Source organism: Lissotriton vulgaris, chromosome 12 (assembly GCF_964263255.1).
Source record: "Lissotriton vulgaris chromosome 12, aLisVul1.2, whole genome shotgun sequence".
Classification (NCBI taxonomy): Eukaryota; Metazoa; Chordata; class Amphibia; order Caudata; family Salamandridae; genus Lissotriton; species Lissotriton vulgaris.
In genome coordinates, this window is record NC_141700.1 from 87,220,226 (window position 1) to 87,248,045 (window position 27,820).

Here is a 27,820-nt window from a genome sequence, read left to right on the forward strand (position 1 = left end):
CCTTTAAGAGAACTTTCCAGAACTTCACAGTATCCCAGAATGCCCTGCAGGTCCCTCTTTCTTTCAGTTCTTTTTTCCGGCTCCTGGTAGCAGGACCCTGGAGCATTGAGCTCTCCCTTTTTGGGATTTATTTGGTGTTTTTCTCTAATTTTCACAAGTTTGAGTACTTTATTGTGCTGTGGGGCTTTTCTTCTTGGTTTTCTCACTCTGTTTTTGTCGAATATACCTGCCTTATTCGACAAATGCCCGGAGTGCTCCAGGAAAAAGGCCAGGTCGGACTACCAGGAGGTGTGTATCCTCTGCCTTCCAGCTTCTCATGTTCCAGAGGAGTGTTATCTGCCAAGGCTTCTCTGGAAGGACCCGGAGGGAAAGGAAGAAGATCAGACTTCAGGGTCTCGAAGAAAAAAAGACTGAAGGCACAAGGTGGGTCTGGAGGGGCTTCTTCTGCCCATGCTGAGGCCTCTGGGGGGCTCCCCAGGGGCAGGAAGACCAGCAAGCGTCACCATTCTCCGCCTGGGTCCATTGCGCCCACTACGGCGTTGAGAGGAATGACTGCGGTCTGTTCCCCATCGTCTGAGACTGAACGACGTCGAGGGATATCACTAGACCTTCAAGGTCCCCGGTGACTGTTTCTTCGTCTTCATCGTCGGCGTCGAGCGATCGGCATCGGCAAGCCAGGCGTCGGCGCTCGCCGTCGAGGCGATACCGCCGTTCGCCGTCGGCGAAGAGGAGGTGGACTTCGTCAGTGAGGTCCTCTCCGCCGAAGTCGCCGTCGAGGCACAGGAGGTCGCCGTCGAGGCACAGGAGGTTCGAGGCATGTGGGCTGCTGAATTCATATCTGTGCATAGATCGCCGCCTAGTGTTGGGTTCGGATGATTGCACATTGTTGTCCTGGAAGAGTCTTCGAAGTATCATGAGATAGGTGGCTCCTCCCCTGGACTACAGTGCGCATGGGCACTGTCTTTCTTCATTTTTTCAAGTGTCGCATCCACCTCGGGGCCAAACAGGTGGTCAGGATTAACTGTTTGGTTCAGGATGGTTGTCTGTATATCTGGTTTGAATCCTGATATTCTAAGCCATGCATGTCTCCTCAGCAACACGCTAGTGTTGATTGCCCTGGAGGCGGTATCAGCCACGTCCAGCGCACATTTGATAGAAGCGTTGGTGATCAGCTTCCCCTCCTGAATCAACATTTCACCTGCCTCCTTGTACTGATCAGGTACATGACAGGTCGCCGTCGAGGCGCAGGAGGTCGCCGTCGAGGCGCAGGAGGTCGCCGGCGAGGCGCAAAAGGCGTTCGACGCCGATGCGCAAAAGGCGTTCGACGCCGAGAAAGACGCCCGACGTCGAGGGGCCGACGCTCGCCGTATGGTCGCCGTTCTTCGACGCCGAAAAGGGCTGGAAGTAGACCTGACGCCGTGGGAGGTTCGCCTACGTCCCAGGCTGGAAGAGAAGGGGGTTCGCCGAACTCGGTGTATTCCGAGGTGTATACCCCGTCGGGGAAGGTGTCTCCCCCCTCTTCCGTTACTGAGGGGTCCCCCTCCAAGGATTCCTACTCTACCTCCGTTGCCTCCACCGCAACCTGGGTCAGGGTTCCCCGAGAAGCCACTTCCGGTTCCACAGAGGTCGACTTCGTTACCCAAGCTTCCGACGCCTCCCAAGGGTACACCTAGACCGAAGGCTCCGTCCAAACCCAAGTCACCCGTTCCGGTGGACCGTCCTCGGCCATGAAGGTCCCGTTCACGCTCCGGGCGGAGAGGAAGATCAAGGAGTAGTCCTAGATCCTCCACCAGATCTAGGCGTCGCCATAGGAGGCGAGAGTCTAGGTCCCGCACAGACTTTTACAGGACCCGTTCCTACTCACCGACCTGATCGGACTCTCCTGAGACCAGGATCTCTCCAGTGGACGACATTGCCACATTCCAGGAAGTTCTCCTGAGGGGAGCTGCGAAGTTGGGTATCACGGTGACGGCTCCAAAACCTACGACGTCCGTGATCTTCGAGACGCTTCACAAGAAGCACTTGTCTCGCCCTCTTCTGCCTCTGGTGCCTGGATTGAAGGAACCTGCGGAGGAGCTGTTCCTCACACCAGCGGTGGTGAAGGCCGCTCCGTCCCAGCTTCTAAAGAAGTACAGGGCCCCGGGTTCGGACCCTGCCTTTCTGAGAGTGGATCCGGTACTGGATTCTGTGATAGTGGCGGCGACAAGGAAATTGCATTCTACCTCCCAGTCATCCACGGTGCCGCCGGATGAAGTCGGTGGATCGACTCAGCGGGCAGGAAAGCACATGGGACCGCTTCCGCAGCCATGCAGGCGGCCAGCGATATAGCTCTGCTGGGCCGGTACGATAGGGCGCTGTGGGACTCCCTGCTACAGTTCGTGCAACTGCTACCGAAAGACAAGAGGGAGGACTTCCAGGAGATCCTCAAGAAAGGGATGCTGGTATCAAACCAGGTGATCAGTGCAGCGGCGGACACCTCCCTATTGGCAGCACATGGTTACTGCCATGGAATCAATCAGCGGCGGCATGCCTGGCTAAGGCTCACGCCACTAAAGCCGGAGGCCCAGCAGTGGGTGGCCAATCTGCCGTTTTCTGGGGAGACCCTTTTCGGGAAACGCGCTGATGACGAGATGGCCCGCATGAAGGCAGAGGCGGAGACCCTTACGGCTGTGGGCTTGGAGAAGCCCAAAGAAAAGAGCCTACCGACTGTTCCAAAGGCGGTTTGGTGCACAGGAAGAGGACGGGGGCAGTCGTCGGGACAGCAGCAGCAACAGCAGCAGTTCCGGATACCCTTCCAGAAACTGCAAAAGGGTAGAGGACAGCAGTCCTCTACCGCGAACAAGGGCCCGGCCGGGTCTCGACCCTGAGCGATTACTTCCCCATCATCCGTTACCCGCTCCGGTGGGGGGAAGCGTTCAATTTTTTCTGGAGAAAAATTACTCTGGACAAGTGGGTGCTGAATATTGTTTGCAATGGATAGTCTTCGGTTCATCAGCCCTCCTCCAGCGATCCCTCCGGTCAGCTCGCAGTATCAGCTGCGCGAGCTCCAGGCGGAGGCCGATATCCTGCTAAGGAAAAGGGCGATAGACGTACCTCCGTCTCAAAGAGGAAGAGGTCTGTACTCCCGGTTCTTCCTGGTTCGCAAGAAGGACAAGAACGAGTTCAGGCCAATTCTGGACTTGCGGCAGGCAAACAAGTGGATTCGCAGAAGTTTTGCATGCTGTCGGTGCATCAGATTTTTCCTCAGTTGCAACAGGGGGACTGGCTTTGTGCCATAGACCTACAGGATGCTTACTTCCACGTGCCCATCGCGTACAAACACAGGAAGTTTCTGCGATTTCAAGTTGGCACCAACCATTATCAATACACAGTGCTGCCATTCGGGCTGAGATCTGCGCCCAGGACATTCTCGAAGTGCATGGCAGTGGTAGCGGCACACCTCAGGAAGAACAAGGTGTTTGTCTACCCGTACCTGGACGATTGGTTGATCAAGGCCTCCTCCTTCTCAGAAGCTCAAGCAGACTTCCTGAAGACGTCGTTCTCTTGAACAAGTTGGGGTTGCACATCAACATGTCCAAGTCTGTCCCGATCCCGGTCCAGTGCATTCAGTACTTGGGAGCCACCATCAATACGCGGTCAGCAAGCGTGTCTCCTTCGGAGGAGCGACGGTGATCGATCCTTCGGAAGGCTAAGGCTCTTATGACCTCTCCATCTACAACAGTGAGGACGGTGTCTTCTCCACTGGGGTCGATGGCCTCTTGTATCTTCTTCACTCCTCATGCACGACTACACGAGACCTCTGCAGGAGTGCTTGGAGGACCAATGGGACCAGAGGAGAGTATCTTGGGACGACAAGATACGACTGTCTCGGCATGCTCTTCAGTCTCTGAAGTGGTGGTGTTCAGCGGAGAATCTCCTTAGAGGGGTTCCCTTCCACAAGGACATTCCTACTCAGACTATCGTGACGGATGCTTCTCTCCAAGGCTGGGGGGCGCATTCGGGGGACTTACAGATTCAAGGAACGTGGTCTCAGACGGAGTCCACGTATCACATCAATTTCCTGGAACTCGGAGCTGTTCACTTGGCACTGAAGGCCTTTCATCCGTCCTTCCAGACCAACTCTCTGCTTGTACAGACGGACAATACGACCACAATGTATTACCTCAACAAGCAGGGGGGGTCGAGATCGCACACCCTGTCTCTGGAGGCGCAGACTATCTGGCACTGGCTTCTGGCCAGAGAATTGACTATAGCGGCTACCCATCTACCAGGTGTGCAGAATGTTCAGGCAGACACACTGAGCAGACTGATTCAGGAAAACCACGAATGGGTCATAAACGACGTACTAAGAGAAGTCATCGAAAGGTGGGGGACTCCAGACGTAGCTCTGTTCGCCACCGCCGAAAACAGCAAATGCCGAGACTTCGCCTCCAGGTACTACCAGCAAGGGACGCTGGGGAATGCACTCTGGATCAACTGGTCGAACAGCTTTGTTTACGCTTTTCCGCCCATTCCCCGGATTCCAGCGGTGCTCATCAAGCTGTCCCGGTCCAGGGCACGGATGATCCTGATTGCCCCGGAGTGGCCCAGGCAGTGGTGGTTCACGCACCTTCTACACCGGTCTCTCCTTCCGCACATACGGCTGCGGTGCAGGCCGGACATTCTCGCGAAGTTCGGGGGGGCAGATGTTGCACCCCAACCTCTCGTCCTTGAGTTTGGCGGCATGGCTCCTGAGAGAGTGCGCAATATGGCCATTTGAATCTGCCCGAAGATTGCATGGACATACTGAAGGAGTCTAAGCGACCTTCCACTCGGACTTCTTATGCTTACAGGTGGAAGAGGTTTTGTATCTGGTGTGTGTCCAAGAACTTTGACCCAACGACGTGCAAGGAAGATGTCATCCTTACTTACCTTCTGCATTTGGCGCGGTCTGGCCTTAATGTTCATTTTTATTAAGGTTCATCTCGCTGCATTGACTGCCTACAGGAGGAGCCCTTCACAGACTTCCTTCTTCCAGATCCCTGTAATCAAAGACTTTTTGGAAGGCTTGAAGAAAGTGTTCCCTCCTTTCAGGCTTCCTTCGCCTTCATGGGAATTGAATGTGGTGCTGTCCAGTTTGATGAAGGAGCCTTTTGAACCCATTCAGAAGTCTTCGTTGCAGCACCTGTCCTGGAAGGCGGCGTTCCTTGTGGCCATTACATCGGCCCGCAGGGTGAGTGAAATTCAGGCGCTGTGTTGTAATGAACCTTATACTGTATTTCATGCTGCTATGGTTGTTATGCGTACTCACCCTAAATTTCTTCCCAAGGTTATTTCTGATTTTCATGTCAACCAGACTATAACTTTGCCTACGTTTTTTCAGAACCCTTCTTCTCCTGCGGAAAGGTCTCTACATTCCCTGGATGTTAGGAGTGTGTTGAAATTTTATCTGGATAAGACCAAAGGTATTTGTAGGTCAGACCAGTTTATCAATTACGGATCGGTCAGGACGGGTCTTGCGACCTCTAAGCAGTCCATCTCTAGGTGGATTGTGTCCTGCATACAGCTGTGTTACCAGAAAGCTAATAAGACCGTAGGAGGTAAGCCTAAGGCTCATTCCACCAGGGGCAAGGCTGCCACGACAGCCTTGCTTTGTAATGTGCCGATTGCAGAAATTTGCAAGGCCGCCACTTGGAAGTCTGTTCATACCTTTGCTAAGCATTACTTTCTGGACACTGATGTCAGAGCGGATGCTCAGGTTGGACAGGCTTCGCTGCGGAATTTGTTCGCACAATAAGTGGTGTTGGTTTCCTTTCTCCACTGCCGCTTTGTTGTGGGGATGGTCTTGCCATTCTATTCACTAGATTATGACTATACACAGAGATCCCCTACTACAGAAGGAGTAGTTTGTCCTGTAACTCCATTTCTGTAATAGGGGTATCTCTGTTATAGTCATAAGCGCCTGCCCTCCTCCCCGGTGGAGAAAGATATTCATGTAAGGAATGCTACAGGTCTGCCGTGTTCCGCCTTCAAAAAGAACTGAAAGTAAAAGGGACCTGCTGTGCATTCTGGGATACTGAGTGAGTTCTGGAAAGTTCTCTTAAAGGCACAGTATCCTGTTCTGAGCCACATAATGGCAGCCTATGGGTCTTGTCTGTCCATGTCTTCCTCTCTATCATTCCAGAGGGTTTTTTGCTGAAGGGAAGGGATATCTGGACAGGCTGTGCTGTTTTGTGGATTTTTTGGTGGAATTTCTAGCTGAAGTACTGGACAGTGTAGCCTGTTAAAGGCTGCATTATAGGTCTTTAAATTCTCGTGTCTTTGCAGTTATGCATTTTTTTTCGACACTTTGAGAGATTTTTGATTGCTCCGGGGTCCACGCACAAAGGCGGGACTATTCACTAGATTAGGACTATAACAGAGATACCCCTACTACAGAACTTGAGTTACAGAAAATTAACTACTCCTTCCATCTTAGCGGCTGCTACTAACTGCTTAGGGAGTTTCCAGTACTATATTGCATACTGCACGTAACAACCATGTGATTTGTACCTCAAGAAGATGGTTTACCTTTTTGTAAAAACTTGAATTTTCTTGCACTGGGTACATTGAGTGATATGCTTATTTTGGCAATGTACTAGTGATGACCGAGTACATTGGTTGGCCATTACTATGGTCTTTGCTATGGCAGACCAACATATAGATCTGTTATAAAAAAAACTGTACATGTCATTCTATTATAATGTAATTTTTTTTTTACCTAGGCGAGAAAGTTCACGATCTTCTTTGACAGACCGAGATAGTCAAGTGAGTAACAATTTTCGTTATATTTGTTAGTATTGGGATGCGCATGGCTTTTTGTATGCAATGGTAATTAAATTTAATTCAATCCTAAATATCAACAAATTTACTTTTCTGAGATGTTTCCAACTTGTTTTCCCTGGTCAGTTATTTAACTAAATATAGCCCCCTTAACTTGGACTACTCCCACTTGAGGATCCACGTATGTACTAGCACAGTAAAAAAAAAAAAAAAGAAATGTCCATTACAACGTTGCTTGTGAAGACTGGAGGGCGACATTATCAGAAAAAAAATTGCAAGTGTGAGCATCAATTCGGTGCAAAAACTTTCTGAACAAGTGCACTTGTCCATTTTCCATTTTTTAGAATAATTCTGCCTTGAATCTTTCTGTAATATTATCCCATTGATTTATGTGGGCTCTGTGCTACTTGTGCATACTGTTGGTGGAATGGAGTGAGAGCTGGACCACACTGGATAATGCTGGCTTGATAGATGGAAAATGGTGCTGAACATTTCTGTACTTTGCTCCTTTGGTCTTTAGTGTGCTCTGATGATCACCCTTTTAAACCCAAACCCCTTCAGTTTTGATATTTGACGTAATGGGGCCAACAGCTTTGAAGTGTAGATCTTTTTGAGTTGCTTTACGTTGTGCTGTTGTGTAGGTGGATCTGAAATAGTCTTGTCTTATCATCTCGCTGAGCATTGACGTGTTCACTCAGTTTCTCTTCAAATTCACGTTTCTGCTGTTCATATTGTAAATCGTGAAACTGAGTTAAATGTCTGGGCCCTTTGTGCTTGCAGAATATAGGCATGAGGTTGTACAAATGTAGTTCTGCTGTTGCTGCTGTCCCGGACCAAGAATGTCTCACTTAGAATGTCCATAAATTACTGCATCCCACCTGATCAGCGCATCTCCTTAGCTGGTATTTAATTTAACGAGCAATGCCATCGTTTTTAATTCACCTGGATACATTCCTGCAGCACGGCCTGCCTATCAAGTTGGAACATTACTTTTCGTCTCAGCAGTATACCGACTAGGATCTACAACAGGACAAAACATTGACCAGTAGCATCCACTCTTCTTTTTTCAAAGACATTTTAAGAAGTACAGCTGTCTGCTCAACTTGATTTCTAAGTTTATTTTAAGTATTCTTCGAGTAACACGTTTTTGGAGCTATGCAGCATTGCCAGTTAGTGCTGCGACAAAGTCTCTGGATCCAGTGGTGCAGAAACAGTCTTAATAAAGGATCTAACTTCATAAAGAATCTACTGTAGCAAGCCAGGAGCAAACAGAAGCTTTTAAGGCGGTTGTGATCTGTCGTTACCACACCCAATGTCCCTCGGTCCATCTGAATGTGTTCTTTTTGGCTCCGTGTCGAGCTAAAGTTAAATCTTAGCAGGGCCGGGAAGCTAAGGTATCCTAAGCCAGCTCACGAACTGGCATTTCTTCCAATGTCCTAGGTTGGTTTCAGTACAGGTATGTTCTCAACCAAGTTCAAACTAATTCTCTGGGGAAAGGTCCTTGTAAATACCAGTATAAGATTCTCTTGAACACTCTACAGGTTCAGTTGACCTTTGTTACATGCTTGAAATGGCACCTCCTGAAAAGCGCATTGGGAGTCTCATCTTTAAAGTTTAAATGAGCACTTGGCTTCCTGAAGGAGGGATAGGGTATTTACATTAGGGAGTTTGTGGTTTTCTTTAATCTCAGTCCTCATGTGAACAAAACTGCTAGTGGTGTTGTATGGTCTAGGTGGTCATTGATTTGAGAAAGGGGCGGTGTTGCATTCTAATTTACGATAATCAAGAGCATGGTCTTTGGGCATCTCAGTATGAATTTTTGCTACTGAGATGTTATAAAGTGGCACCATCCTAGAATCATGTCATAAAGAGTTTGTTTTTGGGCAGGTTGGCATGCTTTGTTTTATTCACCTAGCTAAAACTTCATTCTATGAATGATGCAGTCAGGACGAAGTGATTTTGTTTGATGTAAACTGTTTGAATATTTTTAACACATAATGTATAGTACACCTGTGCATTTAAAGTTTGTTTGGGAGGGGTATCTTTTTGCTTATTACCTGGACGGTTGCAGTGACCACCTTAACATTCCTCCCTAGCTTTGTGCCCAGGTCTTTCCTTTACGGTCCCTGCGCTTTGAAACCGTGGTAAACTTATTTGGACGGTGTGGTGTCCTCTATAAGAAGATAATCTTAGTCACTAGGTTCAGCATCAGGCTTGTCAGACTTGCATGGCTATAGATATTGTCTTGTAGCCAGTTCGAACAAGAATAGATGCATCGTACAGCTTACTGATTTTTGACAATGGTTCTAATTAATGGCACTCAAGGCTATAAAAAGATGAGACTTGCGTTTGCTTCCGGCAAAGATCTAACCATTATTTTGAAAAATGGTTCCACTATTTTGATGGGTCATTTGGGTGTTCTTTGCACCTTCCAGTGTTACTCATTCGTTCTGTGAGCTTTGTGGCTTACTTTTATATCCACGATCTGGTGTAGTTTGGGGCTCTGCTTAATCTAAAAAACTATCATTCAGTGATTATCCAAAATAAAATTTAAGATTGTTAATCTTGCTCAAGGACATGGTGGCTGTAGATAGTACACTGTCTCCAAAATGAACCTACTCACGCACCATGCTACTCAATAAACCTTAGGCATTTGAACAGACATGCTCGTGGCAGTCCCTTTGAGTAAACTTACTCATGATAGTAGAAGGAATTGATAAAGGCCCAGATTGGTGCTTTTTTTAAAACTAGGTATCAGATTGCTGTTAACCTATCCACGTCTGTTATCTAGAATTCTGCTCTAGTGGTTGATTACCACAGTCTTATTTCTTTTTTTTTTTTTTTTTTTTTTTTTTTACTAGTTTGGCTTTAGATGGTTTGCTTAATCTTCTTGGTGTCAAAGCTGAGTTGAGTGTAGACAGTTACTGATATTCGGCAGTGGTCTTGCCAGCATCTTTTTGCAGCAACTTAATAATAATTAGTTAACTGTTAAATTCTCCCAGTTTAGATTCTTTCTTATGTGGCATGAAAGTAGTGGATGCAGTTAGCCTGTGATATTTAAGGTGAGAATGTCATCCCTGCAAATCATTAACCAGCCAGTTGAGATAGTCCACGTCCGCAAGTGATCACGATTAAGGCTATCTCTATTAAGGCGCTCGCTTGGGGTAGAAGACATTACTCCTCAGCCAATCCACAGGCAGTTTAGGTGCTACATTACACATTTTCAGTGGACAAAAGCAGAAAAATGTCATGGGAAATCTGTGTCAGGCCGGAGATACTTGTGATACATTTCACCACGTGGGAGTGTTTTGGAGTCCTAAATGGATCACGGTATGACACATTTACTTATTTGCCTTGAAGATTTTTTCTTATTTAAATCCTAACTTGGCACTCTTGTGTGTGATTTGAAGCAGCACTGCTTTTTACACTACTTCACTTTTTATTATGGACATTCATGCAATTTGAGAATAAGATGGTGCAATTGCCACCCTCTATGGCTTCCAGAACTTAGTTGATTTAGTGAAGTTGAAAGGCCACTCCCAGTCCTCCAGTCAACCGATAATAAAAAATATTAGGGATTCACTGTTCTTCTGGCATTTAATCTACTGAATCTGCTGATGCCATGTTTATGGATGTATAATGCATTTTTTAAACCAGGCCAGGCCTGTGGTCTTGAAACTTAGTAGTTCTAAAACATTTAGAGGCTGAGTTTGCTGAGATTTTAAGGGTGGTGATTTTGTTGTAGATCTTTGTAAATTACTTCATTTTGTTAGTAACAACTGCTTTTCAGATGTTTATTTGGACTTGTTTTGATAGCTTAGTTGTTTTGATAGCTTAGTTGAGCAGAGACCTGGTCCAGATAGAACTGTAATTTAGGGGTATGGTGCGTCCATGACAAAACTTCTTTGAAATGTCAGGTATTCCTGTTTAGGCACTTAGAGCAATCTGCACACTACCGTACAGTTATGTACTTCAATGGCGGATTATTGATCTGAACTCTTTCTAAGGGGGCCTTTATACTTGGTCCAGTGCAGTATTTGCCCAGCAGGGGCCATCTTGGAGAAACTGAAGCCTGTGCTGGCAGCAAGACCTAGAAGCAAGACCTAAAAGGGGCTATTTCAAACCCTCAAAACAGAAATACTGTCTTATGCTCATTCTTAACAAATCTGTGTCCTTCAGGACAATTGAACAGTTCGGTGTAAGTCGTAACAGACCTGAAAGCCACCTGAGTATTTTTGAAAAGGTGTAGCTCCTTTAGATTTGAATGCATGATTATCAAATTGAGGAACCTACTTCTACTTTTCAGCATTATGCGGATCGTCATGGAGCAACAGAACGTCATGGACGCGATGGGTGGTCTAGTTTTGGTTCCGACAAAAGAATCAGTGAATCTAGAGGAATTCAGTCAACAGGCAGGTTAGTACTGGTTTCATTCTAAAGTGTTAAAACCACACCTCGCTTTTTCTCATGCCACTGATTTTAATCCTAAATACAAATAAATGAAGGTAAATCTGCAATAACTAGTACACAGTTGCTAGGTAGTATACCTTCACTAGGTGTATAGAACATTCCTCTTGCATATGCAATTGCACTTGTTCTAATGCATCACATTTTCTTTTTCCGTTCGGCAGTCTAGATATTTCTGAGCTTCAAATTGGTAGAAATGGCACAGATGGCTTTGTCACATTGGTCATCTTAAAATAAGTTTGATCACCATGACTTAAGCCCTTCTTTAACAGTAGATTTTAACCACTTTGTGACTAGGTTCACAAATGTAAACTTGACCTTCATCTGTGAACTCTGCGTAATGCATTCAAAAGCAAGCCTCAAACTATATCCCTGTCCTATGTTGTTTGTAAGTTAATGTTTCTGAACTTTTACATCAACTTGATTTTGATATGCTTATTATTCATCATTTGCTGACGCACTTCAACAGCTTGATATTGCACTTGCTTTACATGGCTTCAGCTCTACTTAATCATGGTGTTTTATTCCTTCATTTTGAAATCTTATGCTGTTCTGATCCTTGCCGCCTTTGATCACTGCTCGTTTGTGAGTTTCCAATACAGTACGTCTCAGAGTAGGTTTCTTGAATTTGGTCATTCACTTATAAGAATCTTGATATTTTGAAATGAGGGTGACATTAATTGTAGTAATTTTCATAGTTTTTTTTGGGAAAGTCTATATAATAGGCTCTCATGTAGGGTACTGGTCATCTAAAGAAATAACGCCTAACTAGTTCCAGTATGAACTGTCATACTCATTTGAGTTATGAGATGGGTACCCCAACAAAATAATCTCAAATCTGCTTTCGAGAAGTGTTGTAAAGAGACTACACCAGTCTGAACAAAATACCGTGAATAGACCTGTCTTTCGGACGTTCCTTTGGAACAGTCTGCTAGAATTCAAAATTTGGTTTTGGGACTGAATGGAAAGCATTTTTACAAAGCATGTATTGCATTCAAAGGGTCTGCTGGGTCCATATCTGGAGTCTCTCTTTGGCAAAATCGCTATAGCTCCACTCACTTGAAAGTGTATCAATCACTTATTTACTTATCTGGCTAAGATTGAGCATAGTCTGGTATCTTGGAAATGGGATATTCTAAATGGAAACAAGAAGTCTTCTGCCCAGCTTGCCAGTTTACCTGAAGAGTGCCTAATTGTCCATATAGAACTCTCGTCCTCGTTGGATAGTATACCACTCTGGATGAGACTTTACGTTTGATAGAGGATCCCTAGTGTCTGAGAAAAAAGGGAGATATGTCATTTTACTCTAAGCAAGTTTAGTGTGGTCCGTGATTGCGCCTGACCAATCCATTATAACTACCACTATACCTCTTTGGAAATCCTTTTAAAACTTTTGTTCCCATGTCTGGGTCCTAACCCGGTTCAGGGATAGGTAAGATTGAACCTGCTGTACGGCTAAATGTCTACATTTTTCTACCTTGGACTTTAATGTGGAAAAAGGCGAGGACCCCAGTCTAAATGTGACTTCTTTAATTGGACAATTGAGGTCATCTTCAAAAGTGTTAATGGAGAAAGCAGGTGATATGCTTCTTAAGTGTGAAAAGTATTGCTGAATTGCCTGAAAGACGACAACATTCATAAAATAAATAATTCAGTTTAAACTGCATTAACCCTATTACAATTGGGGGACGAATGTGAGAGAGGCTACTAAAGAAGACTTGAAGTACCAGTTAGAACTCCATGCATTCTAAAGTTTCTGCAACACAGCCCACTTCATGTCCTGAAGTAGCAGAGCAAGTACATTAAAAAAAAAAGGTTCTATGGATTGAAGCTTCCATGAGATGCAGTCAACGCTCGACATTGAGCGAGTAGTTTGAAGACCTGTGAATATTTTCATGCAATCCACATTTTCTGTGCTGATACCTCCGTCGAAGTGAGATGTACTTTGCTCTGATACAGCATTGGTGCATTCAAATAAGCCTGAAGGCTCCATTAAAGCTTGCCGGTCTTTTGTTCCTCTCGTTACTTTTCTGTAACTTGGCGCCATCTGTTTGTTTTTAATTGTGCAATTTGAACATGGACCAGTACATCATACTCAGTCTTCCTTACTAAACGTTACTTGTACCCTTTATGTGTAATGTGGAGGTCAACCTAGAGTAATTCTGACCCTCTTCTGCACTAAAATGGGAAGTTTTGTTTTTAGATTGACAAGGGAAAAAGAGGTTACTACAGGAACATGTGTCCTCCACATGATCATCAAACTACACAGATTAAGGGAAAGAGGGACTATTTTGGTGGGGGAGGTTGATTTCTTAAGATGTAAAATTCTAATTGTACTTGAATTCAGCAGTGTGATGTAAAGTCATCTAAGAATCACCAATATGGGTTGGAAGAGGATAAGTGGCTGATAGAGTAGATGCAGAAGTCACTGCTATGGTTAACTACTGAACCCGATTTGAAGGCAAATCTAGAAAAGTTGGTGAATTTAGTTATCTGTTTCAAATCATGGATTGAAAATGTATACGCTGGGACTGACCCTTTCAAATGTCCGAATTGTACTTTTTAACTTGATCCTGGGGTGTTTCCAATCCAAAACCTCTACAGTTTAAGATTCTGCTTGGGTGAAACAGTATTTACCTAGTCATTACCTTGGCATGCTGCTTCTTGAGGTTGTGCTAGATTTACAATGTTACTCAGCATTTATTACTTTCTTTTTAAGGCATACAAGCTTTGGACATGGTGAAAGCTCACAGGGGATATCTACAACAATAGGACGACAAGAAGAGTTATTGCCGAGTAGTGGAGTACCCGGAAGCTTTACGGCACCGACTCCGCCTAGTGATCCTCGCTTCACCCGCCGCTATTGAACATTTTAAATCGTTTTTGTTTTAATCTTGGAGCGATTTTGTGCAATTCTTTGGCCCAAAGGATTTTTTTTTAACCTGCCATTGTAAAGCCTTTAAGAACGTGAGCTAGCTTTTGTGGTATTGTTAACCTGCAGTTGAAACTTTTGTTAAGCATTCCATTTTTAGTAAATAAAAGGTTTACAATTGATTGTATCCTGCATGCCCGTGGGTATCCCTGCTGTTTTGTAAATGTTTCTCACCTACATAAAACACAAAATTGACACCAGGCTGTTTGTACATTTTTAAAACTTCATAACTACTTTCATACTCCTTTGACCTGCCTTTATGAAGTTTATTATTTAAGCAACTGCTTTTTCAAACTGATCAAGTTATTGCACTTTCTCCCAACTTCATTTTTTTCATACAATGTACAAATGCAATTGCTATTTTTTTTTTTACCTTATGTAAATGAAACCCATTTAGTATGTCACTAGCAGTACTTTGATGGGTTAATAAAATGTAGATAATTTGAATTTGCTTCAGTGCCTCCCTGAACTAAAAAGATTAATTGTGGTGGCAAAGTACAGTGGAATCCATGGGTCTTTTTTCTTACATAGACAGCATTGTAACTAATACCTGAAATATTTGGAGTGCACTTTTTGTCCTCACGTACATTATTCCAGAGCTTTCTTCCGTATTCCATTTCCTTAAGGGTAGGGTATGTCATCCAGAGAATTTTTATAAAGACCTGGTCAAAGCTAGAATATTACAACGCACTCTGATCCTTGGGTAACTGTCCTAAAGCGTCTTCCCAGTTAACTGGGGGCCAGATAATAAGGTCACAGGACGCGCGTTTCGGTGCCGTATCTATGGCCACACCTGCCCAGTTTCTACCATAGAGAAACTTGCCTCCACCAGTAAAAGACTCTGGAATGATGGAGAGGAAGGCATGGGCAGACAAGCCCCATAGGCTGCCGTTATGTGGCTTAAATAGGATACTGTGTTTAAGAGAACTTTCTCCCAGTATCCCAGAATGCATAGCAGGTCCCTCTACTTTCAGTTCTTTTTTTCCGGCTCCTGCTAACAGAACCCTGGCATTGAGCTCTCCCTTGTTTCAAGGGTTTATTGGATTTTTGTCACTTTTGTGTTTAAAAGTTTTTGAGTTTAGCTTTCTTGGTGCTTTCCTTCTCTTCTGTGTGTTGGTTCAGGCGTTTTAGGGCTCTAAAATGCCTGGTCTTTTTGACAAGTGCCCAGCATGTGGAAGGAAGAAGGCCAAGAGTGATCCACACGACGTCTGCCTCCCTGAAGATCATGTCCCTGAAGACTGTCATCTGCCAGCAGCTTACAGCTCGGACTCTGAGGGACAGGCTGAAGATTAGGCTCTCTGGCCGTGAGGAGAGACGTCTGCAGGCTGCAGGTGGGTCTGAGCAGGCTGGGAAGGTTCCCTCTGCCTCTGCTGAGGCCTCTGGGGGGCTCCCCAGAGGCAGGAAGACCAGCAAGCGGTCCTGGTCTCCCTCGACGTCGATTGCATCGACGACGTCGTCGAGAGGGATGACGGCGGTGTTCCCCATCTCCCCGGGGCTCCGGGTCGAGATGGCGTGACGACTCTACGTCGAAGGGCCTGGAGAGGTCGCCGTCGAAGCCACCGTCGACGGCGTAGTCTACGTCGGAGTCTTAGTGACAAGCATCGGCGCTCGCCGTCGAGGGGATCCTCGACGTCTAGGACCTCAAGAAGGAGGAATCGACGCTCGTCGTCGCGGAGGCGGCATCACGGAGGAAGAGGTCGATGTCGCGGGGGCGGCGTTCGACGTCGTGGAAGAGATCGTCGACGCGGAGGCGCCGCTTGACGCCGGAGGCGGCGTTCGGCGCCGGAAAAGCGGCGCTCTGTGTCGAGAATGAAGAGATCGGCGTCTAGGAGTCGCTCCGCCTCTCCTAAACGGCGCAAGAGGGATTCTGGCCCCAGAAGTCAGACTGCTTCTAGTGGAGGACGCAAGGGAAAGCGATCACTGCGTGGATCTCAGCCCCTTTCGCCTAAGGGGTCACCGGGCTCGGTGTACTCAGTGGTGTACACACCATCTCGACCTAGGTCGCCACCTCCGCCTGTACCTAAGGAGGACCCTCCCGTCAACCCTCCACTTCCGCCAGGCGGACCACCGCCACCGAATGGGCCGGCCCCTCGGTCGGTGGTATCTCCAGTCCCTCTGCCGAGGTCCACGTCGTTACCTCCTTTGCCTACACCTCCTAAGGGGACACCGAAACCTAAACCCCGAGAGGAGCCAAGGAAGACCCCACCACGGAAACCGGTGGAGCGGGCATGGGCTGGCAGGTCTCGCTCTCGCTCTGGGAGCAGGGAGAGATCGCGACACAGATCGTCCACGCGGTCGAGAGGCCGCCATAGGAGGCACGGATCTCGCTCACAAGAGGTCCTCGGGGACCAGGGACTATTCTCCGACCTTGTCGGGGTCACCGGACACGAGGGTCTCCGATTGATGACCTGGTCAGACCCTCCAGGATATCGCGATTTGCCGCGAAATCGGCCCTTTTGTAAAAATGCCGCGATTTTTACAATAGTGCCCGCGAAATCGGCACTTTTGGTGAAATCGTGGGATTTTTACAAAGGCGCTATATCCTGGGGGGTCTGGGGCCACTTACGTTGTTTATTGGGGCGGTCTGGGAAGGACACAGAAAAACAAAATAGCTTTCCAGGCTTAATGGGGCATTAGCAGCTCACTGTGACGGGCTTTGAAGTGCCCCTCGCGCGTCTGGCTCCCCGCTGGAGACCCTCCCGGTGACTGGGGCGAGGCCCTGCCCTCTCCCCTGGAGCCGAGGGTCAATATGGGAAAGAAAGGGCGATTGTTGCTGACCTGTGTGAGGAAGGCCCGGCGTGAATACAACATGTGCAGCCAATGCTAACACGGGGCTTTTTTTTTTTAAATAGCGAAATCTATCTTCGGCTGTCTATCTGTGTCTATATTTGTCTCTAGCTGCCTACCTGCCTGTCTTTTTATCTCCTCACTGTCTGCTTCGGTCTGCATCATTCTTGGCAAAGAAATGAGGCAAACGGATCTTTTTTTACACGTCTGCTATCTGCTCGGGCCGTCTGGACTGTCCAGAAAGCCCCAGGCTAAAACATCAAAATTCCAGTGAGCATTCTTTCTGGCACGCTTAATGAAGAACTTTAATCCACAAAAGCAATGCGTTTTTTTAAAACGTATCCTCGTGGCCAGAATAGAGCAGGTTGTAAGAATGACCTCTGCAGACACAAACACTAGCTAAAACCGAAGGTTTCTTAGTGACTGGGCCAAACTTTTGCTTCACTGGCAGGATGCAGCAACAGCTTGGAGTGGGCAAGCATGGACAGATGAACCTCTGGGAGCCGGTGGATTTGTGCTTTCTTTGGCAGGCAAAATACACCAAAGGGAAGAGCAAAATAATAGTCAAAGTTGATAATCCCGAAAACAGAAAATGTAAAAAAATAATTTCTTGAAAAAAACGCATCTTGTGCAGTTAATTCTGTCGTTTATCGTCTTCCAAAAATTCCCAATATATGCAAGTAGGAGTTCAGGAGGTTTTAACAAAAAGTAACCCCTAAACCAGAGCTTTACCACTACATTGTGGACATTCATTTCGTGTAACTGTCAAGCTGTAGGAAAAGGGAATTACTTAAACCCACAATCAAGAGTGTTTCTAGGGAGGAATGCTTACATTAGTATACATACAATAGCTTCATGTTGGTAAATAACTAAAAAAAAATAAGATATCTGTTTGTTGTAGGTAAAATGGCCAAATAAAATGCCGCAAAATTGCCGCTAAATTTCCATATTTGTGCCGCTAAATTTCCATTTTTGTGCCGCTAAATTTGCTACTCCATGCCGCTATATCCTGGGGGGTCTGCCTGGTGGCGTTCCATGATGTCCTTTTAAGGGGCGCTGCGAAGTTGGGCATATCCTTGACGGTGCCTACACCTAAGACTTCAGTAATTTTCGAGACATTGCACCAGAAACACCTGTCTCATCCACTGCTGCCTCTGGTGCCGGGCCTGGAGGAACCGGCAATGGCCCTTTTTCTCACCCTTGCGGTGACGAAGGCGTCTCCAAGATTACTGAAAAAGTACCGGGCTCCAGATTCGAACCTGGCCTTTCTGAGGGCGGAACCCCCTCCGGATTCTGTGATTGTGACGGCGGCCCGCAAACATGCCACCACCCCGTCATCCACGGTTCCCCCGGATAAGGAGTCTAGATGGATTCAGCAAGGAGGAAAGTATGTGGAACGTCGGCGACCTCTATGAAGGCTGCAAGTGCCACGGCGCTGTTGGGACGCTATGACCGCGCCCTCTGGGACTCCCTCCAGCAGTTTGTGGAGCACTTACTTCGCGAGAAGCGCAAGGACTTCCAGGAAGGGCTGAATGAGGAGATGCTGGTGGCGAACCAGATTATCAGCACTGCAGCAGACTTATCCCTGTTGGCGGCTCATGGGTTTTGCCATGGAGTTAACCAACGACGTCACGCCTGGCTCCGTCTTGCGTCCCGGAAACCGGACGCACAGCATAGGGTAGCCAACCTGCCATTCTCTGGCGAGACCCTCTTCGGGAAGCATGCGGATGACTAGATGGCCCGCATGAAGGCGGAGGCCGAAACGCTCACAGCTGTGGGCCTGGAGAAGCCGAAAGACACGAAGAAATCGTACCGACCATTCCAACGGCGGTTCGGTGGGCAAGGCAGAGGACGTGGCCAAGCTTCGGCACAGTCGCAACAACCGTTCCGTAAGCAGTTTCAGAAGCGCCAGAAGGGCAGAGGCCAGTGTAGGAGAGTAGGGTCTGCAATCCTATGATCACCCAGATTTTTTGCTTTTGTTTCACTGGTTTACGACTTTCTCTGGCTGTGGGCCTGCTAATCAGACCCACAGCCTAGCTGTTCTCTCACTAAATTGACACGTGTACCTTAGGTGTATTATCCAATTGATACTGGGCCACCTTATCAGACCCTGTAACTCAGGGCATAGGTGTTCCCAGGGCCTACCAGGGGCTGAAACGTGTATTATGCCACCCCTGATTGGCCATCTAAATCTGACACAACTGGCTGCACGACAGCTGGGGCAAGGTGGTGTAATCGCCCTTTGCTTTAGATATAGTATACCTATATCTAACCCTAAAAATGGACACACTGATTCCTATCAGTCACTCCTATGGCAGGCCTTGACAATCCTGAAGGCAGAGTGCTTGGCATCGTGTGAGATGGTGCTCTGGCATGAGCTAAGCCCGTTTGCAGCTTGCGGAACCAAGTCCTAATAGCTGTTCCATGATAACGCATACCATATACTCTTAAGTGCATTATAATCCTCGTGGTTAAATGCTATCTTTGGTATCGCTTTATCAAAACATGTCGAGTAAGGTGTCATACGAATTGGAATACTAACCCCCTCGCCAATTCTGGGGACGGGGTTAGCATTCCACCCTCCTAGAGGGACACGACATGTATGTAACTGTGAACCCCGGTTAAAGTTAACTCAAGCCTCAGCATCACAAAATGGATGCTGCCACCACAGACACGAGTCTGACCCCCTGCAGCTGGGAGTCCTTCCAGCGAGGGGAGCTTGGACAAAAGGTTTCCTGTCAGGGGCGGTGCTAGCACCATCCCAGACAGGGTTTTGTGTATCCTGGGTAGGCAGGGCTTTACAGGAAGGTGACTGCAAGTGGCACCCCGGTGCTTACTACACATCTGCCGGCTAGAACCAGTTCCAGGGGCACACCAGCCCCTGGCCTGGGGGAAGTCCGGCATGGGTGAGGGGTGTAACCACCCCCTTCCTGGTCCCACCCCTAGGGCAGGACCTAGTCGCGTACCCACCCCTTTCTTTAGGATAAAGGCAGGAGCGGGGACCCTTCTAAATTCATCTTTGAATCAAGAAACTACTTTCCACGAAAGGAACTCTCGACTCTTCTCAAGATTTCTCCCTTGTGACTAAGGAGTAGTCACCCTGCATCCGCAGGCACCATCTAAGACCTCTGCGGTTTGCTGCACGTCCTTCCTCCGGAATCCGACTGACCAGCTCGACGAGACCCGGCTTCCCTGGCACCTCTGACCTCTACCTACCTCTACAGCTAAGCTGAGAACCGTAGGTGCGACGAGACCTCGAGGGACCGGCCATCATCAGAACTGCACGACTTCTATCCAGCACGACAGCCGAGGGATCCTCTGGTGAGTGCTTTGGGGTCCGAGAAGCCCCGACCCTGAGCAGCTCCAGCACCGAAGTCCAGCCTCCCAGCATCCACGAGATCTGCGTGGGGCCCTTCTGCTTTTTGCTGCTCACTGCGTTGTCTGGCTACTAGCCCGCTGGCTTGTGGTGTTCCCGACGACATCACCACTGCTGGTCTGGTTGCTCCAGACTGGCCCTTGCTCCCTTCCAAAAGAGGAGCACCCCGGACCCCCCTGGTGCACTCCAGACGCCATTTTGAGTCCACCGCGTGGGCTTGAATTTGCCAAGACTTGTTGCCCCAATCCTGGGTCCAGCGACGTCGACAGCATCAACCATCGTGGGACAGCTCGCACCTCCATCCTGATCGCCGACAACGCCTCCTGGTCCGTGAGACTGCAGAGCCCAGCGTCGCCCACTCACCTGGTCGAGGTGACTACCATCCGGTGCCTTCCTGGTGCCATCTGATCATTGGCTAGTGGTCACGAACTTGGTCCCCTCTGCTTTCAGGTGTCATCCATCTTCGATCCATGCTTGGATCACTTCGAACAATCTTCACTGGTCGCCTGCCAGCAACTCTTTCTTCAGGCTCCTGGTTAGTCAACGAGGATTCCCGACGTCTTTGCAGACCTATGCAGCCGCATCCCCTGGGCTAGGTAACTTCGGCATTTCGGTGCCCCAGCATAGCCTCACTATCCAAGGGTCCAGATCCACTGTCGTTTTCGATCTACCTTATCGGGTTCGCCCGAGAACACTAACTTTGCTTTTACTAGCTCCCATAGACTTTGTCCCGCATCCCGCGTGAGAGTGCACACTCTGCACCCGACTCCCCTAGGCCTCCTACTAGTAATCTGAAGGTTCTGTAACGTAGTCCTAGCGATTCCAAAGCCTATTAGTCCAGTACTTACCTGCTAGTAATTTCGCATTCCACTTCCATAGTATATGGTTTTCCGTGCCCCTCGGGCATTTGTGTAAATTGTGCAACTTAAAGTATTTTCGTAAGTTTTGTTGTGTGCTTAGTACCCTGTCCTCATAAAGAGTACAGGGCTGTTGTGATCTAAATAAATACACTGTTTATTTTCATAACACTTGTGTGGTGTCCTTTCACTTGGTGTTCAAGGGGTATATGTGATGGTATAACAGCTGGCTTAACACGCCCTCTAGAGTTTAGCCCGAAGACTGCTCGTATCCACGCTACTAGGATAGCTGCTCTATAAGGTTGACTTACAACCAATCATCAATAAGGGTTGTTTGGACTGATACATAGTGATCACTAGAATAGTGAGCACTGCATATCAGGCCAACTTCTCACATTGGTGAGCAGCGGTTGGGATTGGAGCTTGCTGTTGTTTTACCACACGTATCCTAAGAATATCTTGTGAAAGATCACATAAGTACTCCAGGTACATATAACTTAGCTTAGAATACTCTGAGTTCTACTGAACCAGCTGTTGTAGCTCCTCAATGCTTAGCACACCTTGGCTACAACTCTTAGCGAGGGATTAGTAGGCAAACAAATAGTGTAGGTAGGTGCATCACTTACACCACACTAGAAACAGCATGTCAGACAATGGAGGAAACTCTGAGTCTCCCCTTGTGTCAGTGGACCCTCCACAGGTCACTTCCAGATATGCTGCTCTTAGCTTCCAGGAGATGAGACAAGTGTGTACCTCCAGGAAGCTAAAACAGGGTTCTAACCCTACAATCCCATTCCTGATTGGTCTCTTAGAGACTTATGATGCCAGGAGAGCTGGTAACCCAGACCCTTCTAATCCAGATGGGACAATGCCTCCCCTAGAGGGAACCTCAGGTGACCCTGACCTTATCCATCTCTCTGCAGAAGGTAAAGAGGAGGATGAGGACCTAGAGCCATCTGAGGACGAGGCAGACAAAGGTCAAGAAGTAGTTAGCCAGCTAACTAGGGCCAACTTAAGCAGGCATGAGAATGGTACTAGGGGACCCCTGGGGCCCCTCTCAGGCCAGCTTAACATTGGGAATGGACGAGTTAGGTCTCAATCCAGAGGCTCTAGCAGATCCATTCGAACCAATGGCTCTCAGACATTTTCTCGTAGAGGGATGTCATCCCCTAAGAGAAGGGAGCATGAAGCTAAGATGAGGGAAGCCAATCTGAGGATTGAAAGGGAAGAACTTGCCCTGGCCAAAGAGAGGCTTGCCTTTGCTAGAGAGCCAAAGTTAAGTGGACTAGATTCCACTGGTGGCAGCATTCCCCCAAGGGAAAACAGGAGTTTAGATACTAGACACCTGAGTAAGATAGTGCCCCCCCTTTAAACAAGGGGATGGTATCCACAAATGGATAACTGCTTTGGAGAGGGCTTGCACTGTACAGTGTGTCCCCCAGAGTCAGTGGGCAGCTATCTTGTGGCTCTCCTTTGAAGGTAAAGGTAGAGACAAGCTCCTCACTACTAGAGCTGAGGAGCTAACAATTACCAAGTCCTGAAGAATACACTGATAGATGGGTTTGGCCTAACCACTGAGCAGTACAGGTTACTGTTCAGGGATACCCAGAAAACTCAGTCTCAGGATTGGTCTGATTTTGTAGATTGTGCCACTAAGGCTTTGGAGGGCTGGTTGCTGGGCAGTAAGGTTACTGATTATACAGGATTGTACAATCTTATCATGAGGGAACAGATGTTAAACAATTGTCAGAACCAGTTGTTGCATCAGCATCTTGTTGACTCAGATCTGACCTCTCCCCAAGAATTGGGAAAGAAGGCAGACAGATGGGTCAGAACAAGAGTTAAGCAGAACCAGGGTGGTCAGAAGAAAGCAGACCAGAAGGGTAAAGATACTAAAGGCGAACAAAATGACCAGAAGTCTTCGACAGGTCCCCAACAATCCAAAGAGGGTGGGGGTCAGGCTTCCCAGAAGAAGACTCAAGAAGGCCAGTCAAAAAGGTGGTGCCAGTACTGTAAAAGTAAAACTCACTAGTTTAGTGAGTGCACCAAGAAAGGAGGGCAGACTCCTGCTACTGCAGCCCCTAAGGCACCTGTGCCCCCTAGTACAGCCAGCAGTATTAGTAGTAGTGCACCTCCCAAGGGATTAGTTGGGTTAACCTTGGGTTCTGAGGGGTATGACAACTTAGTTGGCACACTCACTCAGGCTGTCCTTGTCTGTACAGGGGATGTGGATATATCCCCCTGGGTTGTATGTTTAAACCACGAATTCCCCAACCACGACTTCCCTAACAACGAGGTCTTAACCACGACCTCGTCTAAACCACGATTTTTTTTCAAACGCATTCCTTTACCACTAAATTTTGCTGTAAATAAATACATGTTTAAAAAAATGCTTTCCAATCAGTATCCCGATCCCCCCACCCCTTAAATACTAATTCCCCCCACTCTAAAAATATACACGATCACCCACACACAAGCTATGCTTGCACCTACTGTAATCGTGACATGTGATGCAACATTGCCGGTGTGGTCTAGTGCATCGCTTGTCACTAGGTCAACCTAGCACATCACCTCTCCTACTTCCTGTTGTCTGTGTAGTTAACACATTGTCTCCTGGTCCGGGTGCCACGCTTACCAAGTAATCTGCATTTTTTTTCATTTATGTATTACTTAGTGGAGCGGAGCACTTAGCACTTTCTAGAAGTGTGTGGGGCTTCTGTTCAACCATATTATTTATGAAACAATGTACCTCTGAGTGAATATGCTGAATGCCCCTCCACTTTTTTTTCCTCAAACAGTATCCATTTTTCGTTTGTTATCGCTGCGCTTGACAGTACATGTGACAATTAGAGTTGTCGCATCTCTAATACTGTGGTGATGGATGCTTAACTCGTTTACTCATTCTGTTGCAGTTTTATCAGTTCAGAACAACACATCCCTGCATGTTTTGCTTCATGTTTGCAACTTTAAAGAAATCGGAAAAGTGGGGATGGTATATTAACTTACAACCAAAGCCTCCCACTTTGGAACTTAAAAACCAAGTTTGAGGCCCGGCACCATTCTGTGATTCTTGAGTAAGCACTTCATTTTGGTGCTTGACTACTTATCCAGAGCTTATAGTTCATGCAGAATGTAAGCCTGCCATCTAGTGGCCATTTTTTCTCCATGTAACTTGATCACAGAAAACAAAATAAGCTTAGTTGTTAAGTAAAGTCGTGGTTTGGGAAATTCGTTAACATCTGTCGTTCTGACTTCGTTGTTAGGGTAAGTCGTAATTTAAACTTCGTTGTTAAGGATGTTTTCCATCCCCCTGATGTCAGTCCCAATACTTTGGGCAAATACAGGCAGACACCTTTGATAAATGGCTTGTGCCAGTGTCACCATGGTGACACCTAACTTTGTGGACCCTGGACAGATCATGCCAGGTACAGATTTCCTGGTGACCAATGCTAGCAACGTCACTACCAGTCATAGTATGGCGATTGTTGCTTTCTCCTGGGGAGGGGTAAATGGCCAAAAGAAGGTTGTAGTTAGTTCAGACCTCCCAGTGGATTGTTTGTTGGGCAATGATTTGGAGTCATCACAATGGTCAGAAGTGGAGCAGAGGACTCACATGGAGATGTTAGGCTTGCCAGCACATGTGCTTGCTGTGACTAGGTCACAGGCAAGAAAATGCCCCACTGAACAGCTGCTGGATCCTGGAACAATGGACCAGACCCCTTCCAAGAAGAAGAGCAGTAGGGTTAAGGCATTGCCTTCCCCCTTGCCCCAGGTTGAGGATCAAGTCTCAGAGGAGGCTGACCTACAGGAATTGAGGGAAACTGAGCCTAAAAAATTTGAACTTGATCAAGTTGAATTTCTGGGCTCAGGGGGACCCTCAAGAGAAGACCTGGGGAAGGAACAATTAGACTGCCCTTCCCTTGAACCCCTCAGACAGCAGACTGCTGCTGAGGCTGCTGGGAACGCCACAAGGACCCACAAGGTATACTGGGATGATGGACCCCTGTACACTGAGGCAAGAGACCCCAAGCCTGGCATGGCCAGGAGGCTGGTTATCCCCTTGTCTCAGAGAGGTTTCCTTCTTACCTTGACCCATGAGATTCCCTTAGCAGGACACTTAGGCCAGACAAAGACTTGGGACAGACTTGTCTCACACTTTCACTGGCCTCACATGAATGAAGATACCAAGGAGTTTTGTCGCTCATGTGTCACTTGCCAAGCCAGTGGTAAGTCAGGTGGCACAACAAAGGCCCCCCTTATACCAATGCCTGTGGTGGGGGTGCCCTTTGAAAGAGTGGGGATTGACATTGTTGGTCCAATGGAACCCCAGACAGCATCAGGGCACAAGTTTATACTGGTGGTGGTGGACCATGCCCCCACAGCTCAAAACACAATCCTCCAAGGCAAAGGAAGTCATCACAACCCTCCCCATCCATCATGTACACCTTGTCATCCACCAACTCCCCCACCATTCATTCCTTCCCACCATCTGTGCCCCATCCACATCCAAACCCCTTCAACCACTTGCAAACCCATCCACCATCCATCCCTCCATCCATCATCTCCCCCATCCATCCCCTAACCACTCTTTCACCCATCCATCCACCCACTCATCCATCCAACCACTCACCCCTTCACCCAAGCTATCCTCCCACTCATCCATCCACTCCTCCATTCATCCATCCACTCCTCCATTCATCCATCCACTCCTCCATTCATCCATCCACTCCTCCATTCATCCATCCACTCCTCCATTCATCCACCCACTCCTCCATTCATTCATCCATCCACTCTTCCACCCATCCATTCACTCCTCCACCCATCCATCCAACCCCCCACCCACTCAACCAGCCACCCCCACCCACTCAACCAGCCACCCCCCCACCCACTCATCCATCCACCCAGTCACTCATCCGTCCACCCACTCAACCCCCCCCTCATCCATCTACCCACCCATCCATCCCTCCCGCTCTCCACCCTCCCCCCACTCATGCATGCACTCTCTGACCCATCCATCTCCATGCTCCTCTCCTCACCCATCTATGCACACACCTGCCCATCCACTCTGCCAATCATTCATCCTTGTCCTCACTCATCCATCCATCCTCCCCCTCTCTCCATTCCCCCCCTCACCCAGCCACCCATCCCTCCATCCACCCTTCACCCACTCATCCATCCACTCATGCACTCATGAATCCATCCATTGACCTCTCACCCACCCCTTCACTCCTCCATCCATCCCCGTCCATCCACCCTCCTCAATCACCCATCCATCCCCACATCCACCCCTTCACTCATCATCCATCCATTCATTCACCCCTTCACCCATCAATACATCCATCACTTCTCTCATCCATCCACCCACTGACTCGTCTACCATCCACCCCCCATCGATCCATCCACCATTTCACTGATCCATCCATCCCTCCACCCATCCATCTACCCTTCCAACCATACACACATCCATCCACTCCCATCCATCCCTCCACTCATGCATCCATACTCTCTCCCACCATCCATCCACCCCTTCACCCATCCCCTCACTCATCCATCCATACCCCCCCTGCAAGTAATTCAGAATCGCCTGCAGGAGGAGCACTCTCTTCAAGATGTAGTTTTCAAAAGTGCTGTCAAAGGTGCTTCAACAGCTCTGCCGCCAAGGGAAGACTCTTTGTTGCAACCTCCAGACGCATGCAGAATACACGGGCCTCTGTATGTCAACAAAGTAGCAGGGAACGTTCACATCACAGTTGGCAAGGCAATTCCACTTCCACGAGGCCAGGCACACCTGGCAGCACTCGTCAGTCACGAGACATACAACTTTTCTCATCGAATTGACCATATGTCATTTGGAGAGCCGATTCCTGGCATTATTAACACCCATTATTAACACCCTTGATTGAACGGAAAAAATCGCCTCAGATCATAACCAGATGGTCCAGTATTTTATCACAATTGTGCCAACAAAACTCAGAACATACAGAATCGCATCTGACACTCATCAGTTTGCAGTGACAGAAAGAGAACGTGTGATTGATCATGCATCAGGCAGCCATGGCGTATCAGGCATTGTCATGAAATATGACATTAGTTCACTAATGGTGACTGTGACAGAGTCTCATATGCCATTTTGGCAGTTCTTAGTGAGACTGTGTGGTATTGGTGGAATTTTCTCAACAACGGGCATGCTGCATGGAATGGCAGAATTTCTTGTAGACATCGTCTGCTGTCGTTTCGAGCTAGGAGCTTACAAGCAACCGACTGTTCCTCTGCACCATTGAGACACAAATAACCACATACTTCTACTTGAAGAAAACAGTACGCATTGAATACACCTGGAACCATGTTCCAATTGTTGTGATGAAAGCCACATTTTATTTCAATAAAATACCAAAAACATTGTGCAGTATATTTCGGAAAATGAAAAAGTACAGGCTTTTCATTAGAAGATAAAGCACAGCAAATCAACCCATAACAAAAATAATCCTGTTGTGAAACAGACCTTTTAATGAAATTAATGCAAATGGTCACATTTTGAAAAAACTTGCATTTCACCTTAAGTTTTTCCATCAGTAGCAGAGGCAGCGTTAGGTTTGGGAA

General features: G+C 47.5%; 1 protein-coding gene and 1 pseudogene across 2 annotated transcripts in view; both read left to right on the top strand.

Moving 5' to 3' along the window:
* LOC147673427 (scaffold attachment factor B2-like) overlaps positions 1-14,397 on the top strand; it is a 57,543-nt gene extending 43,146 nt beyond the window's left edge. The window contains exons 16-18 of one of the 2 annotated variants that reach the window (XM_086947289.1): positions 6,744-6,786; positions 11,108-11,217; positions 13,988-14,397. In XM_086947289.1, coding sequence (XP_086803415.1) covers positions 6,744-6,786; positions 11,108-11,217; positions 13,988-14,135 — 301 coding nt within the window. In that variant the 3' untranslated portion in view covers positions 14,136-14,397. The remainder of the gene's footprint in view (positions 1-6,743; positions 6,787-11,107; positions 11,218-13,987) is intronic. The other variant, XM_086947290.1, reaches the window with a different exon arrangement.
* A 3,771-nt stretch (positions 14,398-18,168) lies between these two features.
* On the top strand, positions 18,169-27,549 carry LOC147673428 (endoplasmic reticulum-Golgi intermediate compartment protein 2 pseudogene; annotated as a pseudogene).
* Positions 27,550-27,820: the final 271 nt, after the last annotated feature.